Here is a 16981-nt window from a genome sequence, read left to right on the forward strand (position 1 = left end):
ATTGCACTACACCAATAACCATCTTCTTGACACCACCTCGCTGCACCGTCTTACGGTATGTAGCTTATAGCTTGTTTGGCCAAAAGTGCTTTTTTGGTCAAAAGTACTTTTGGCCAAAAATTGAGGTGTTTGGCCAAGCTTTTAGAAGGAAAAAAAGTACTTTTGAGGAGAAGCAAAAACAGTTTTGGAGAAGTAGAAAAAAGTAGCTTCTTTCCAAAAACACTTTTTTTGAGAAGCACTTTTGAGAAAAATACACTTAGAAACAGTTTTTTAAAGCTTGGTCAAACACTAATTGCTCTTTAGAAGTGCTTTCAAATTAATTAGCCAAACACAAACTGCTTCTCACCAAAAGTACTTTTGAGAAAAACACTTTTGAAGAAAGCACTTTTCAAAATAAATTGATTTTTGCAGCTTGACCAAACAGACTATTAATTTCCGCGAATATTTTCTCTCAAATCAATAATAATGATGCTTGTAATATGACACTTTAATGTGAACACATAAAGAATACACCTACTCATCTATTCTTACCAGGCTTTATAGAGAATCTTTCCTAATTCTCTTTCGCTGTTCCATCTGCTTCTATTAAAAAGAAGACAAAAAAGAAAAGAAAAGGAAACTGATGTATGGTCATTTTCAAAAGCAAACAAATTTAACAAGAAAAGTTGAACGAAACAGGAAAGTACGCGGAGACTCTTGTGTTCACCAACTCAGCCAACTTTTACTATTATTATAATGTTGATAATTACACATCTTGAATAAGCTCCATATAATATACATAAGTTTTTTTTTTCACCAACTCCACCAAATAAATAAAAATAAAGCACAAATTTTCCACTATAAATAACCAAAACCTCTTTAATCATCTCATAACCAAAACTTCCTCTTCTCACAAAATATTTGAACTTTTCCTTCAACCCAAAAACAAAAACCACGCTTATTACCATGGCTACAACTAATAACAAAAACCTCACAATTACTGAAAAAGTATATGTTAGAGTTCGTCTTGCAAATGAAGCTGATATTTCCCATATATACAAACTCTTTTACCAAATTCATGAATATCATAATTACACTCATCTTTACAAAGCCACTGAATCTTCTCTTTGTGATCTTCTTTTTAAAGCAAACCCTAATCCTCTCTTTTATGGACCCTCAGTACTTTTACTCGAAGTTTCGCCAACACCTTTTGAAAATACCAAAAAAGATGAAAAATTCAAGCCAGTTTTAAAAACATTTGATCTTAGAGCAACAGTTGAGGACAAAGAAGCTGAGGAATTTAAGTCCAAATCATGTGGAGATGAAAAGGAAGATGTTTTTATTGCCGGATACGCGTTCTTTTACGCGAATTATTCGTGCTTTTATGATAAAGCTGGGATTTATTTTGAGAGTCTTTATTTTAGGGAGAGTTATAGGAAGTTAGGAATGGGGAGTTTGTTATTTGGAACTGTTGCTTCTATTGCTGCAAATAATGGGTTTGCTTCAGTTGAAGGAATTGTGGCTGTTTGGAACAAGAAATCTTATGATTTTTACGTTAATATGGGGGTTGAAATATTTGATGAATTTAGGTATGGGAAGTTGGTTGGTGATGCTCTACAAAAATATGCTGACAAGGAGAAGGCTTAATTTGATGAAAATATATAATTTTAGCACTTCTTGTTTTGTGGAGGTGGGATTTATTATTTCTTTACCTATTTGTAAAAGCAACATGTTGAATATGTATTTGTGTTTTAAGAAATATGGATGGATAAACATTGTGTTATTACAAAAGTTTATTGGGTTTTTAATCAAGCAATCTCTACAAGGACATATAAATTAGCTGTCTTTCTTCTTTTTTGGTTCCCTTTAAAAGTTTAGTAAGGTTTGGATTGAATATTTGTCCTTTAACCATATTAAACTATTTAGAAATTTTATTAAAATAGTTGTTGAAAGTATATAATTTGCCGTATTAGTCGAGAATCATTTTCTTTTGTCCGGAAGGCGTAAGAGAGTATCCACTTTGATACATAAGGGATTTGAGGCGTTGCTTGGATTTCAAGCTTATTGGTTCGAGATTTTAATCGTTACTGGATTTTAAATTAATATTTTATACATATTCAATAAAAAATTAAGACAAATACAAGGTTCGAACTAAGCTACTGGTTCGACCGGCTTTCGGCACTCTAGCTCCGCCCCTTTAAAGGATAGTAGATAATTTGGTACTCTGTGTAAGAAGAGGCGATAGAACTAGGATTTGAACTTTGTGGGTTCTAAATGGTAAAATTGCGACATTAGGTGTTAATAATTGGATTTTGAATTTAATTTTTTTTTTTACATATTTAATGAATCTTTTAATACAAATATAAATTTGGACTGAAATTATTGAATTAGGTCGAACCGGTATATATACTAACCTACAAGACTTCACATACCCCCGAAGTAACAGTTTGTGCAATACGAGGCTTTTTGTTTTTCAACTGCAGCCAAACAAGAAGATTAACGCGCCTTTTACCTAGTTCAAGTTTTGAGTTATAACAGTGATAATTACTAACAGAAAATTGAGAACAAAAACGCACTAACAGTATTTGAAAATTTTGATTTTAGTGAAATAGTGAATTGGTCAGCTTAAATAGAATGGAAAGAATATGAGCTAGCTGTGGATAGTCATGAAAATTTGATAGCTTACAACCAATTATAATAGCTTGGTAATCTATCCTCCCTTTGTAAAATTAATGGTGGACGGCAACGCCAAATATATCGGACAAATAGTACATGCTAAGTATAGTAACAAAAATAAAAGGAATAGATGTGGTCACTCACCTGTACTAGTTCGAGCTTTCGGAATGAAAAAAAATCTGATAGGAAGTACTTCCCTTTTAATGGGACTCACAAGAATCCAAATTAATCGGGTTCCAATATAGGTGTTAGACACTAGATAAAAAAGAAAAACATAAAAAGAAAAGTTAGTTTTCAATGAGAAAAATATTATAATTAAGTAATGGTTTGATGTACTTAGACAAAAAAGATTTTAACAATTTAACCATCCGGCTTAAACTAAGAATCCCACTGTCCAATGAACATGAACATTATCATGGAAAGCTACCTCTATATCGGTAAATTCCTGATATAATTCGCACTGAAGGTACGGTATACCAACTTCTCACCAAATCTATTTCTTATTTGAAACTCATATTTAGTGGGCATTTGGATATAAGAATTGTAAAAAAAAATTAAAAAATGATTTTTTTTAAAAGTGAAAATAGTATTTGAAAATTAGAGTTATGTTTGCGACATGAATATAATTTTGGATTGTTTTTGAATTTTTGTGTGTGATCTGAGCGAAAATTTTGAAAAACAATTTTTTGAATTTTTTCTAATTTTAGAAAAATTCCAAAATTCATCTTCAAGTGAAAATTGCAAATTTTATGGCCAAACATCGATTTCGAAAAAAATAAAAAAAAGTGAAAAAATTCTTATGTCTAAACGGGCCTCTTAATCTCTTAAATAGTAATTCCTTAAGAGGGAATCAGAATAGTCTAAGTAGGCGTCTGAACATAAGAGTTATGATATTTCGGAATAAAGTAAAAAAATGTGAAATTCAAATGTCGAAATATTCTGAAATTTATCTTCAAGTAAAATTTGAAATTTTCATTGTCAAAGACCGATTCCAAAGAAAAAGTAAAATATTTTCGAAAAAGTAAATCTTTTTTTATTATTGCGAAACGGGTCCTTAGACAAATGTGGTCTCAACCGTCAAATTTACCTTAAGCTCACCCTAGCCCTTAAATTCTTCTAAAATATTTTAAAGAGAAAGGAAGTGAGAGTTCGATTGTTTATATCAAATTAATGAATATATAAATTTATCTTTTGCTTACACTTTTTTATTGAATGACTACTGATATTGTTAAATTATTGGACGTTTACAATTAAGTGGTTTGGTAATTGATATGATGGGATAGTTTCACCAAATCCTCAAATGGAAAAATTCATCATCAGTAGGGTCTGAAACTGTCATCTCATCTGAAACCCTACATTATACCTTGTTTAGAAAAGAAGTGAAGAATTTTCATCTCAATACCACTTTCTTCCTTGTCTATACATGGAAAATTTAACAAGCCTTTTCACCTTCCACAATGATTATATCCCTTTTTCTCTTTGTTCTTATTACTGATGATCATAAAATATATTATCAACTCAAAAAGTATCATTTCGTTATATTCAAGCAATGATTATATCTGATACTCCTATTGGCCAATTTATGTGATAGTTCGAATTTAAATAATTATAATATCAGCAAATACTATTTTTATTCGAATTTATGTGTCGGAGTTCGGATTCAAATACAGGTCATATCTAATACTTTTTCAATCTTAATTTATGTAGCGAAATTCGGATTTAAGCAATAATCATATTTGATACGCCCTTAAAATCCGAACATAGCACATAAATTGAGACAACACTAAGAAGGTGGTGTATTGTACTTAAGCAATGATCATATTTGATAAAGCTTAAGAAGGTGATGCAGAGTTGTCTCAAAAAGTAATTAAAGACTTCTTAAAATAATTTATTCCACACCATTCATAGGTGCTCGAAATTCGTCATTACACAATCGAATTTTTCCAATTATCGCATAAGTTGTTTCGATTCAAAAAGATGATTTTTATCATACCTATCTTGACTTTATTTTAGTTAGTCGCTTTACTATTGTTTGGAAAAGTCCCTAATACAAATACTTTCTGAGCAACATTATCGGCTACAATTTTGATATTCCAGTGTGGCAATTTAATAGATATTTGCAGAATCAAGGACAATTAAACGGAAAATTGCAGATATATCAATTAAACTTTACAGCTAACCAATATGTATAATATTTATATTGTACCAAAATTAATTAGATATTGAGATTAGCAACTTGCAGTTGTTTGTCTAAGTTAACATGCTTCGTCTAAATTAACACTGTACGGATTGAATCTTTTGTTTCCACAATATCATTTAAGGTATTTTTATATAATATATAGCAAAGATCATCCAAAAGTATTAAAAAGAAAAAAGAAAAAAAAATATAAACATTACTTTATGCCTTTATTTTCTTTAAAGCTATGATGGTCTATAATGGATACGTTAATTTTATTATGTCAATTAACTACTAGTATTTTATTTCGGTAGGATTATATATATATATAGACACACATGAATGGCCAGTGCCAAAGTCTGTCGTAGAATATTTAATAGCCAGTAGAGTTATGATTAAAGGATATATACCATTGTATTTTTCTCAAAATATATTTAGGGACTTGTAATTTCATTTTGGAAATACAAATCTAAAATGCACACATAACCATTTAAAGAAAGAAATTAGAAAATGAGAAAATAAAAGAGTCAAAAAATTTCTTTTGTGTAAAACTAAAGGTTGAAACCAAAGGATCAGCACACAATCCATATCCACTTACGACCTCTTGGTTTTGTCAAGAAGTGGATATGAACACAATCACCAATTATATAGAAAGTCAATTTTATCTTCTTCTTTTTTTTCAAAGAAAAGTCTTTTTTTTTTCAATAAATATTTATATATGACGGGAAAAGTAACTTTACCTACCTTTTGACTAATTCAGGGTGGGTGGGTGGACGACGAGTATTTCATCATCATAACCTAATAGACTCGTGTTTACCTAAATTCACGTCATCAACTTTCCACAAGCAAAACATAACAACCCCCCCCCCCCCTCCCCCCGCCTCTTCTCCTTTCCTAGGCCCTTCTTAGTTACTTTCATCTTTGATGCTTACATCCTATATATCATAAGTTTCAAGGGAGCCTAAAATTCTTCTCACTTTTTTTTTCTTCTGTTCATTTGACTTTGGAAGATAAACCATGATAAAGTCTGTTTTTTACTGGATTCAGCAACCACTAGTTCGATTAATTCGGATATGCACTGAATAATTCACTAAAAGGGTAAAGCATTACCAAAAACATTTTTATTTTTAGGATTTAAACTCAAGACTTTTATTAAGGGCGAAGAAATTCCAACCATTCTACCACATTTTTTGACGATAGAATTTCTTTTTAATTGATTTAACTTCATTTTTAAATATGTAAGAGACACAAATTCTCTCTCTACTTGAAATTTTGGAGAAGTTTAAAATATTTCAAATAACACTGACTTCCCCTATATCGTTCTCCTTGTGACGATGTGATAGATCGTTTTGAACATTAGCGATTACAGTATTTTGAGACATCCTATAGCTTCGTTGATGTTTATTAATCTGCGTGCATAGTTCATGTTGAAAGTGCAAGGGTGGAGGGGTGAATTGTGGTCTATTTAAAAATTAGTCGACTAACGATGATTTTAGTCACAATGAAAAATAACAGTAAATAGAATGAGACATACACACAACTATTTTTATACTGGTTCGGTACCGGTATAGCACTTATATCCAGTTATTCTTGGGTCACAAGGGTTCCCTTAGATCTTGAAAGTTATTACAACAAGTATGGTTTTAATTCGTTCACCATCAACGAAGTATAGCAACAATGTTTCTTGAATGGTGACACAAATCTCTTTTGCGTTCTAACTCTTCCTATCTTTAGTGACACTGATAAACTGAGGAATACAATATTTAGGCTAAGAAGTATAGAGATTTAGAAAACAGTGTTTGTAGTTGCGCAAATCTTCCAATTGATCTTAGCAGACTTCTTATAGGAGAGTTGAGAGGCGATGAACCTTGACTGAGTTAGAGGCACATGATCTTCAAAGGGATTTGACCCAAGGGGTGCCTCTCGAATCCTGCTCTTGGGAATGGCAAGATTCGTTCATGACTTTCTTTGTCACGATCTTACATTGTGGAGAAATTCGAGCCTTTGCTTGAGCTAATTGAGGATACGGAATATTTACTGGAAATAGCTCCTGATTTGTAGTCTTGATTTCCTTCGATTGAGGCTAAAAGGATATGATAGATTTGAATTCCGTTTTCTTGTCCATGAATTTAGCAACTCATCGTTGGACAACTTCTCATTAGTTTTCTTTCCTTTTGTTGATTCCTGATTTCTGCAAAATAAGGTAAGTAAATTTTTCATCATTGAAACTTTGATTTTGACTTAACAATATCCCTTTTTTTTATGATGACAATCAAGAGAGTAAACACATCATAATTATGTAGACTTCCCTTTTATTTTACCCTCTGCGTTGCTCACCCTGAGTTGATGCTTGCTCCCTCTGAGTTGATGTTGTCTCCTCCTGAGTGGTTGGTTTACTTCTCTATTGTTCTCCTCCTTTGACATCAATCAAAAAGGGAAAGAAAACTAACAAGACAAGTAATACAGGAAGTAATATACATAATAACTAGCGAGATAGTGAAGCAAAAGTAATGCCTTCAGTAGAGGCATAGTTTATACAGTCCCAAGCAAAAGAAAACAGTTTGTTAGAACTGCCAGCAAGCGAGCAAGGTCAAAAAACAAAAAGAGAAAATATTGTTTTTAATACCATCACACAAATACGCATTAGCTTCTTCCCAGGAAGTACTTGAGAGTGTTGATCACTTTGGTGCAAAAGGAGTCATAGAAATTTTCGACATCTTTGACAAGCTTATCCATCTTTTCACTCATAGAATTGAATGCCCTGGTTCCTTGTCTCCGCGTAGCTCCTATATACATTTTGAGCTTTGCCAAATCTGTACATGTTTCCTTAGTGACTTCCCTGATCTTGTCTACCTGTTCCTTCATCTCAACCACTAGCTATTTTACCTCATCTAAATATTGTTGCATCTACTAAACATTTTGAGAGGCAATCGACTGAGATGTTGGTTGTTCAGTTTGAACTTCAACTGGCACTGGAATGCTTTCAACTTTGCCACGCTTAACCCATCTATCATCTCCCAAGGTGTACCCATCATTGAGAAGGCTGTCTTATCAGAAGTGCTGGTAATGTGCTTGGGTGTAAAGGGTGACAAGTCTACCTTCATAACTCTGAGAATGTGTGAGATGAGCAGACCATATGGTAAACAGGTAGCAGAGGAAGATATGTCCCTAATACTTTCAAGAATGTATTGGCGAATCCACACAAACTAATCTAATCTTTTATTATTAACAAGACAATAAAGGACAAAGACATCTCTAGTGGATAAAGTGTTAAAGGACCCAGTTCCGGAGAGTAAAGTAGTAGCAATCATGCGTTCCAAGACACGATGTTCAAACTTTAGATTCTTGGGGCCAATATCAGGAAGGTTATCAGATAAAAAGGTTTTGGCTTCTTCAAAGGATACTTCAAAATCTTTTAGCCAAGAATTTTGCACAAAAACATCAAACCCACTAAACTTAGTAGAGAAAATCTTTTCAAATTGATAAGAGTCCGGAACAATTTGAATGCCTAACACCATAGATTCCAAATCATCTTTGTCATTCACAAACAAGTTTGCATAAAACATCCTCACAGGTTCCTCATAAACATAGTTTCCAACAGTGTCAAATAGGGAAAAAAGATGCTGAAAATCAAATATAGAAGTCACATCACAGTGCAGATTTTTCATAAGAGAAAGACTTACGAGCGTCCATAAGCCATAGATTTTGACTTGTAGGACTCAAATCTTACTTTTTCACTCAGGCCATAAATGATCAACTTGTCCTCAGGTCCGAATTCATTGTTCTCCGCCTTTCCTTTCTTGCATGCAGACTTTTGGGAGGTTTGCTCCATGGGCCCTTTGCCTGCCTTTTTCTGACTAATGGGAGGATTTTCGGAAGATTCGCTACTCTCATTTTCTGTTTTGAGGAAATCTGAGTCAATGGATGACTCCAAGTCTACAGGTTCTTCAGGGTTGAGAGGTTTTTGATATCTTGTGCTGCGCCTGGTTACAATGGAAAAAAGGATTCTTTTTGCCATGGTGAGAATGTTGGCTTTGATGAGAATGAGGAGAGTAACAAGGGAAGAAAGGGTTTATATCCGAGCTTTAGGAGGATTGAAGGGTCGCCTTGGTTAAAGGAAAGGGCTGTCTCAGAAAGGAAGTGATGTTTCTAAGGTGATGGATCGACGATACTGAGGAAACGCAATAATAACACTTACAAGTAATTAAAAGTTAAGCACACATACTAAAGGAAATAAAATAATTTAGACGGCAATAAAAGATTTGTTTTACAAATTTGGCACAATGCCAATCTTTTTTCGGAGAAAACAAAATCTTTCTTCCAAAAGGGGTTTTGTAAAAATATCAGCAAGTTGAGAATCAGTACTAATGAATTCTAAAACAATATCACTTTTAGCAACATGATCACGGATAAAATGATGCTTAATTTCTATATTCTTTGCCCTTGAATGATGCACATAATTTTTTGATAAACAAATAGCACTGGTATTATAACAGAATATAGGAATAGAGGTAAGAGATAAATCATAGCCGAGAAGTTGATGCATTATCCATAGAACTTGTGTACAACAGCTTCTAACAGCTAAATATTTTGCTTCAGTTATTGATAGGGCAACACAATTTTGTTTCTTACTATGCCAAAATATTTGTGCATTTTCCAAAAGTTGACATGTTCCACTGATGCTTTTTTAGTCAATGTTGTTAACTGCAAAATCTACATCTGAAAATCCTCTTAAGGCAAAATTGTTAGAGTAATCATACCATAATCCTAGCTCAGAGGTACTAATAAGGTATCTAATAATACATTTTAAAGCAGTGAGATGGGATACCTTAGGAGCCGACTGAAATCTTGCACACTTGCAGACACTGAACATAATATCTGGTCGACTAGCAATGAGATATAATAAGGAACCAATCATCCCTTTATACATGGTTTCATCCACATTCTTTCCATTGCGGTCTTCATCGAGCATCGTTGTTGGGCTCATTGGGGTGCCGGTCGACTTAGCATTCTCTATGACGAACTTCTTTATAAGTTCCTTTGTATACTTGGTTTGGCTAATGAAAATCCCTTTAGGAGACTATTTGATTTAACGTCCGAGAAAGAAAGTTAATTCTCCCATCATGCTCATTTCAAATTCTCCTTTCATAGAGAGAGCAAATTCTTTACATAAAATAGAGTTAGGGCTACCAAAAATAATATCATCAACATAAATTTGAGTAATAAGATTACCTGAACTAGAATGCTTAATAAACAAAGTCGTATCAATATTACCTCGTTTGAAACCTTGATTTATAATGAAAGAGCTTAACCTTTCATACCTGGCACGAGGAGCTTGTTTGAGACCGTACAAAGCTTTAGTCAGCTTATATACATGATCAGGGAAAGTGACATTTGCAAATCCTGGTGGTTGCTTCACATATACTTCTTCAAAGATATAGCTATTCAGGAATGCACTTTTAACATACATTTGAAATAGCTTGAATCCTTTGTGAGCAGCAAAGGGAAGTAGTATTCGTATGAATTCGATTCTTGCTATAGGCGCAAAGGTTTCATCATGGTCGATTCTTTCTTGCTGGGAGCATCCTTGAGCAACCAGCCTAGCTTTATTTTGAACCACTTGACCAGATTCATTCATTTTCTTTCTGAATACCCATTTAGTCCCTATGACTGAGGAATTTGAAGGTCTTGGAACCAATTTTCATACTTTGTTTCTTTCAAACTGATCAAGTTCCTCTTCCATAGCCTTTATCCAGTGAGTATATTTTAGAGCTTCATCCACTTTCTTTGGTTCAAGTTGAAAAATAATAGCCACATGTGATTTGTTCTTCTGAGATCTTCTGGTAGCAATTCCTTCCTATGGATCTCTTATAATGAATTTGTGAGGATATCCAGGTTCACTTTTCCATTCATTTGGTATGTTTGAGGAAGGATCTCTTTCCATATTAGTCGACTGATCTGTTTGAGATGGTTCGTGATTTTCTACATGCTCTTCAGCTGGTTGAGTTTGCTGATCAGCTGACTCACTTTGATGATCCTTTCCTCAGATTTAGGGACAAAATGAATTTTCTCATCTTCAAGAAGTTTTTCATTCCTTGGGCGAGGGTTAGTATCAATAAAAACAACCTAAACTGATTCTTCAATGCATAGAGTTCTTTTATTATAAACTCTATATGTTGTACTTGAAGGAGAGTATCCGAGAAATATACTTTCATCACTTTTAGGATCAAACTTACCCAATTTGTCCTTTCCATTAATGTGAATAAAGCATTTGCATTCAAACGGGTGAAAATAGCCAATATTTGGTTTCTTGCCATTCCACAGTTCATATAGAGTCTTTTTGAGGATTGGTCGAATCAGACACCTATTGATGATATGGCATCCGTGCTCGCCGCTTCTGCCCAAAAATGGTGCGGTAGAGAGTTTTCCACAATCATGGTTCTTGCCATTTCCTGTAAAGTTCTATTTTTATGCTATACCACTCCATTTTGTTGTGGAGATCTCGGTGAAGAGAAGTTGTGAGAGATTCCTTGATCGTTGCAAAAAATTTCAAAAGCTTTGCTTTCAAATTCTCCTTCATGATCACTTTTGATAGAAGAAAAATAGTATCCTTTTTCTCGTTGAACCTTCTTACAAAAAACTTCAAAATTCTTTAGTGCATCATCTTTATGACTTAAAAACATAACCCAAGTAAATCTATAGAAATCGTCCAAAATGACAAAAGTATATTTCCTACCACCTATGCTAGAAGTTCTAGTTGGACCAAATAAATCCATACACAATAGTTGGAGAGGTTTGGAGGTAGAAACAACATTTTTGATTTTGAAAGATAAGCGAGTTTGTTTTCCTAGTTGACATGCATCACAAATATGATCCATTGAAAAATCTAGTTTTGGAACTCCAATAACGAGATCATGTTTAGAAAGCTTTTGAATAGTATGCATGCTGGCATAACCAAGTTTTCTATTGTAGACCCAGGGATCATCAATCATGGAAGCAAGACAAATTTGATCCCCAAGATTATCTAAGTTGCTAATAGTATAGACATTTCTATCTCCATTACGTGAGAGAATGATTTTACCTGATTCATCTTCTATAAACCAACCATGTTTCTTAAAACGAACCTTATAGTCATTGTCACATAGTTAACTAATGCTGAGAAGACTGTGATCGAGTTCATCAACCAGGTAGACTTCATCTACATCATATGTTGAGCTCAGAGAAACTTTTCCAACACTAATTATATTTCCTTTGGATTTGTCACCAAAGGTAACTATTCCTCCATCTAGTTTGGTGACTGTTTTGAACAATTGTTTGTCACCAGTCATATGTCTGGAACATGCGCTGTCGAGATACCATTTTCCTTTTCGATTCTTCTTGCAGTGTTCCTGCAAAATAAAATTATTTATTTTTATGTACCCAAGCCTGCTTGTGTCCTAAATAGTTAGAATGCTGAGTGTTAGTTTGATTTGAACATTTGGGTCGCCAAACCCATATCCTATTATCGTTGAACCTGCAACGATTTGAGATGTGACCCCTTTTACCACAATAAAAACAAGATGGACTATTAGAATTTTTATTGTCTTTTTCGGCTCTGATTATGTTCTTACATTGGTTAGTACTATGAAAGGAACATGCATGAGATTTTTTCTGTTTATGATGAACAGTCTGATTTGATTTGACTGAACTATGACTATTGAATTTTTGCAATCCATTCAATTGAAGTTGAAGTTAATTAACTTCTTCCTGTAGCATATCACGCTCAATTTCACAAACTTCTAGCTTCAAGGCCCAATCTTTCTTTTCTCTTTGGATATTTTTGAGTTCATTTAGAACTCTTTCAATATCTGTAAGAGCAATATCAACAAATTCTTGAAGTTCATAACAATTAGGACAAGTAAGGGGACATACCTTACTAGTTCCCTCGTCTGCCATGAGACCAAGTTCACCTGAGTCTTCTTCTTCATTCGCTCCTTTGTTTCCTGAGAATCCACGCTCTCCTGATTCCTCATTGTTATCATCTTCTATGGCCATGAAACACATATTTAAAATATCTTCAAGATTAGATTCTTCTTCATCACTCCAGGCTCCAAAAGACTTCTTCCTTTGAAGGTTCCTGCTGAGCTTCTTCTTTAGACAATCAACTTGAATGTGTCTGTGTTTTCCATATTTATAGCATCTTCCATTATTTTCATTGTTTGTTCTTCCCTTTCTGAAGTTTAGTTTACGTCTTCTACTATTTCTATTTTTCCTCATCATGCTTGTTACAACTTAAGAGAGCATGACTATATTTTTATCTTGTTCTCCTCCTTCCTCTTCTTCTCCATCTTCTGGTTCAGCCTGTGATGACCCGAAAGGTCATTACTTGTTTTGGAAATAAATTATGTGTTCGGAGGCCTAAAAATCTCCTTTTTACTCACCTCGATTTGTGTGCGTGGTCCGAACGTATATCCGAAAAGCTTATAGTGAAAATATGAGAAATAGAAATTTCTAGAGTTAAAATTTGATTATGGTTGACTTTGTTCAACATTTTGAACAAACGGACCCGGATCTATGTTCCGACGATCCTGGGAGGTTCGCAGTAAAGTATGAGACTTGGGTGTATGCCCGAAAATGAATTTCGAGGTCCCAAGCCTTAGAAATTAATTTTTGAAAGAAGTTGTTTTGCTGAATTATTTATGAAATAAAGAAAAGAATTAATATTTGAAACCATTGGTATCGGGCCCGTATTTTGGTTCCAGAGCCCGGTACAAACTTGTTATAGTATTTAAGTGATAACTGTGAAATTTGGTAAAAAATGTATATTTTACGTGATTTGGACATCCGGTTGAAGAGTTATGAACTTTAAGTGTTCTTGATGAAAATGATGAGTTTTGAGGTTTAATTCATATTTTTACATGTTATTTTGATGATTTGATCGTGCGAGCAAGTCTGTATGATGTTTTTAGACTTGCGTGCATGTTTGGTTTGGAGCCCTGAGTGCTCGGGTGAGTTTCGGATAGGCGTCGGAGTGTTTTTGGACTTAGAAGTCTGGTGTTTTTGTTGTTTGCTGGTGTCCAGGTTTTTGTGCTATGCGATCGCATAGGTAGGTTTGCGATCGCATAGTGTAGTATCAGGGGGCCTTATTTTTTGTACTATGCGAATGCAGCATTAAGTGTGCGATCGCGAAGCTTTGTCTGGGCAAGCTGTGCAAACGCACTCCCTTCTGTGCGAACACGTATCATTAAAATAGGCCTGGGGGGAGGGGAGGTCCAGTACTCTTTGCGATCGCACCCCCTCCCCCACGCGAACACACTACCCAGTTTCCCTTACCCTATGCGAACACATGCTTTTGAGTGCGAATGCATAGGCCTGTTGCCTAGCTAATATAAATACTCTTTTAGAAACGGGCAGACCTTCTTCTTCACCATATTTTCGAGGTTTACTGCCCTAAGAACGATTTTCTTCAACAATTATCATCCCCAAGTTATAGGTAATCAATTCTAAACTTTGTTCTTTCAATACCTTACTGTTTTTCATCACTTTTAAAGCAAAAACTAAGAATTTTTATGGTAGAAATTAGGAATTTGGATAGAGTTAGGGCTTTTTGAATAATTGGAATTTAGACCTCATTTTGGGGTCGGATTGCGAAACTAATTGCATATTCGGGCTCGTGGGTGAATGACTAATTGGGTGTTGGTCCGAACCTCGAGTTTCGACCAAGCGGGCCCGGGGTCGACTTTTGACTTTTTGGGGAAAATGAAAAAAAACCTAAAATTAAGCATTGGGTATGAATTCTTTAGCATTTATTAATGTTGTTAAATCAATTTGGACTAGATACGAGTTATTTGGAGGTGAATTCTAAAGGAAAAGTGGTATTTGAGGCTTGAGATGGCCGTAGAAGTTTGAGGTAAGTGTTTAATCTAACCTTAGCTTGAGAGATTAGGAGTTGTGTCTTATCTGCTATGTGTTAATTGTGGAGTACGATGTATAGGCATGGTGACGAGTATCTATATGTCGATGTCAAGCATGCCCGCGAGTCTTGTATTGTAATTATGTTGCCTCCGTTGTGTTTTATCCGTGCTTCATACGAGGATTATCATTATTGTTCCCTTGCTGGGATGTTGTTGTTATATTATTGTTCCCTTGTTGGGATGTTGTGGTTATATTATTGTTCCCTTGCTAGGATTCTTTTATGATTGGTTTTGATAAATTAAAAGGGAGCGGGTTGCACGCCTGCAACGGTACTATATGAAATGGGATCGGGTTGCACGCCTGCAACGATACTATATGAAATAGGAGCGGGTTGCACGCCTGCAATGGTATTATATGAAATGGGATCGGGTTGCACGCCTGCAATGGTATTACATGTGTACTTGTTTCTTATTTCCTTATCTTTTGCTGGTATACTGTTATTATGTTGTTATTTGTTACTCTCCGCAGCATGTTTCCCCGCCCAACTTTAGTTGTAATTTATCTGCTTTTATTTCTGCTGTATATGATTTATCTACACAGGTTTATTTGGTAGTCTGGTCCTAGCCTCATCACTACTTCGTCGAGGTTAGGCTAGGCACTTACCAACACATGGGGTCGGTTGTGCTGATACTACACTTTACACTGTGTGCAGATACCGATACCGGAGCGTTTGGACCACAGTGAGGGTGCTGTATTCAGTCTATTTAGGCGACCGAGGTAGTCCTGCAGACGTCCGAGGGCCTTGGCGTCTCCTCCTATCATTTCTCTTTCTGTTTTACTAGATTTGTATATTTCCATTCAGACCTTATTTGTAGTATTCTTAGATAGTTCTTGACTTGTGACACCAAATTCTGGGTAGTATTGTATTTCAGATTTTTGTAGTAATGTTCGGTTAAGCTATTAAATTTTCGTCTTCCGCATTTCTGTTTATTTAGTTTATCCCGCTGTTTAATCATTTATTACTTTAAATTGTCGAACATGCTTAATAAAAAGGGGTAATGATTTTATAATATTCGGCTTGCCTAGCTTCCACGAGTAGGCGCCATCACGACTCTCGAGGGTGGAAAATGCAGGTCGTGACACCACCACAGTTGCTTTGAAGGCAACTGTTTTTTTCTTTTTTTGTTGAATCTGTCTATCTAAGTGAGTTTTCTCAAAGGCTATTAAGTCACCTCTGAGTTCATCATAGGACATTTTGTCAAGATCCTGACATTCAAGGGCAATGACCTTTGGCTGCCAAATCGTAGGTAGACCTCTAAGAATTTTTCTGACTTGTTCTCTGCTTTTTATTGTTCTACCAAAATAGTTGATATCTCCAAGAATTTTGCTGAACTTGGAGAACATTTATTCAGCAGATTCTCTGTCCTTCATTTGAAATAGCTCATATTCACGAACCGAAAGATTTATCCTCATTTCTTTTACCTTGTTGGTTCATTCATATGTGACTTCCAATTTATCCCACATTTCCTTATCAATTTTACAGCTTGAGATCTTTTCATACTCTTCACCACCGATAGCATTGTACAATAAATTTTTTGCTTTAGCATTCATAGTTATGACAACGGCTTGTTCATTAGTGTAGTCATCCAAATCAAGTGGATAGTGGATAATATTACTTTACCATTCTCATCTTTCTCTGGAAAAATTGGAAGATTTCCCTTTTTGATCACCCGCCAGACTTTGATGTCATATGACATGGTGTATGTTTCCCTACGCACTTTTCAATGAGAAAAGTGATGTCAGTTGAAGTATGGTGGTCGAACTTGAGAGGTTCCTTCTTGAAATAATGCACCGACAACTGTGTTTGATCCCATGATATTTTCCTCACTAAGGGTTGAATTGTGGTCTATTTAAAAATTAGTCGACTAAAGATGATTTTAGTTGATTAGACTTCGTTCAGAATGAAAAATAACAGTAAATAAAATGAGATAGACACATAATAGTTTTCATACTGGTTCAATACCAGTGTGGTACTTACATCTAGTTTCCCTTAGGTCACAAAGTTCCCTTTGATCTTGAAAGTTATTACAACAAGTATGGTCTTAATTCGTTCACCATCAATGAAGTATAGCAATAGTGTATCTTGAATGGTAACACAACTATCTTTTGCGTTCTAACTCTTCCTATCTTTTGTGACAATGATAAACTGAGGAATACAATGTTTAGTCTAAGAAGTAGATAGATTTAGAAAACAAT

The 16981-nt window shown here is 34.7% G+C and overlaps 1 protein-coding gene across 1 annotated transcript; it reads left to right on the forward strand.

The window, feature by feature from the left end:
• Positions 1–865: 865 nt before the first annotated feature.
• On the forward strand, positions 866–1791 carry LOC104242099 (tyramine N-feruloyltransferase 4/11). The gene has a single exon (XM_009797098.2). It carries the CDS (start codon positions 946–948, stop codon positions 1624–1626), a length of 681 nt encoding a protein of 226 aa, XP_009795400.1. The 5' UTR covers positions 866–945; the 3' UTR covers positions 1627–1791.
• The last annotated feature ends 15190 nt before the right edge of the window (positions 1792–16981 follow it).

This window comes from Nicotiana sylvestris, chromosome 12 (genome assembly GCF_000393655.2).
Source record: "Nicotiana sylvestris chromosome 12, ASM39365v2, whole genome shotgun sequence".
Classification (NCBI taxonomy): Eukaryota; Viridiplantae; Streptophyta; class Magnoliopsida; order Solanales; family Solanaceae; genus Nicotiana; species Nicotiana sylvestris.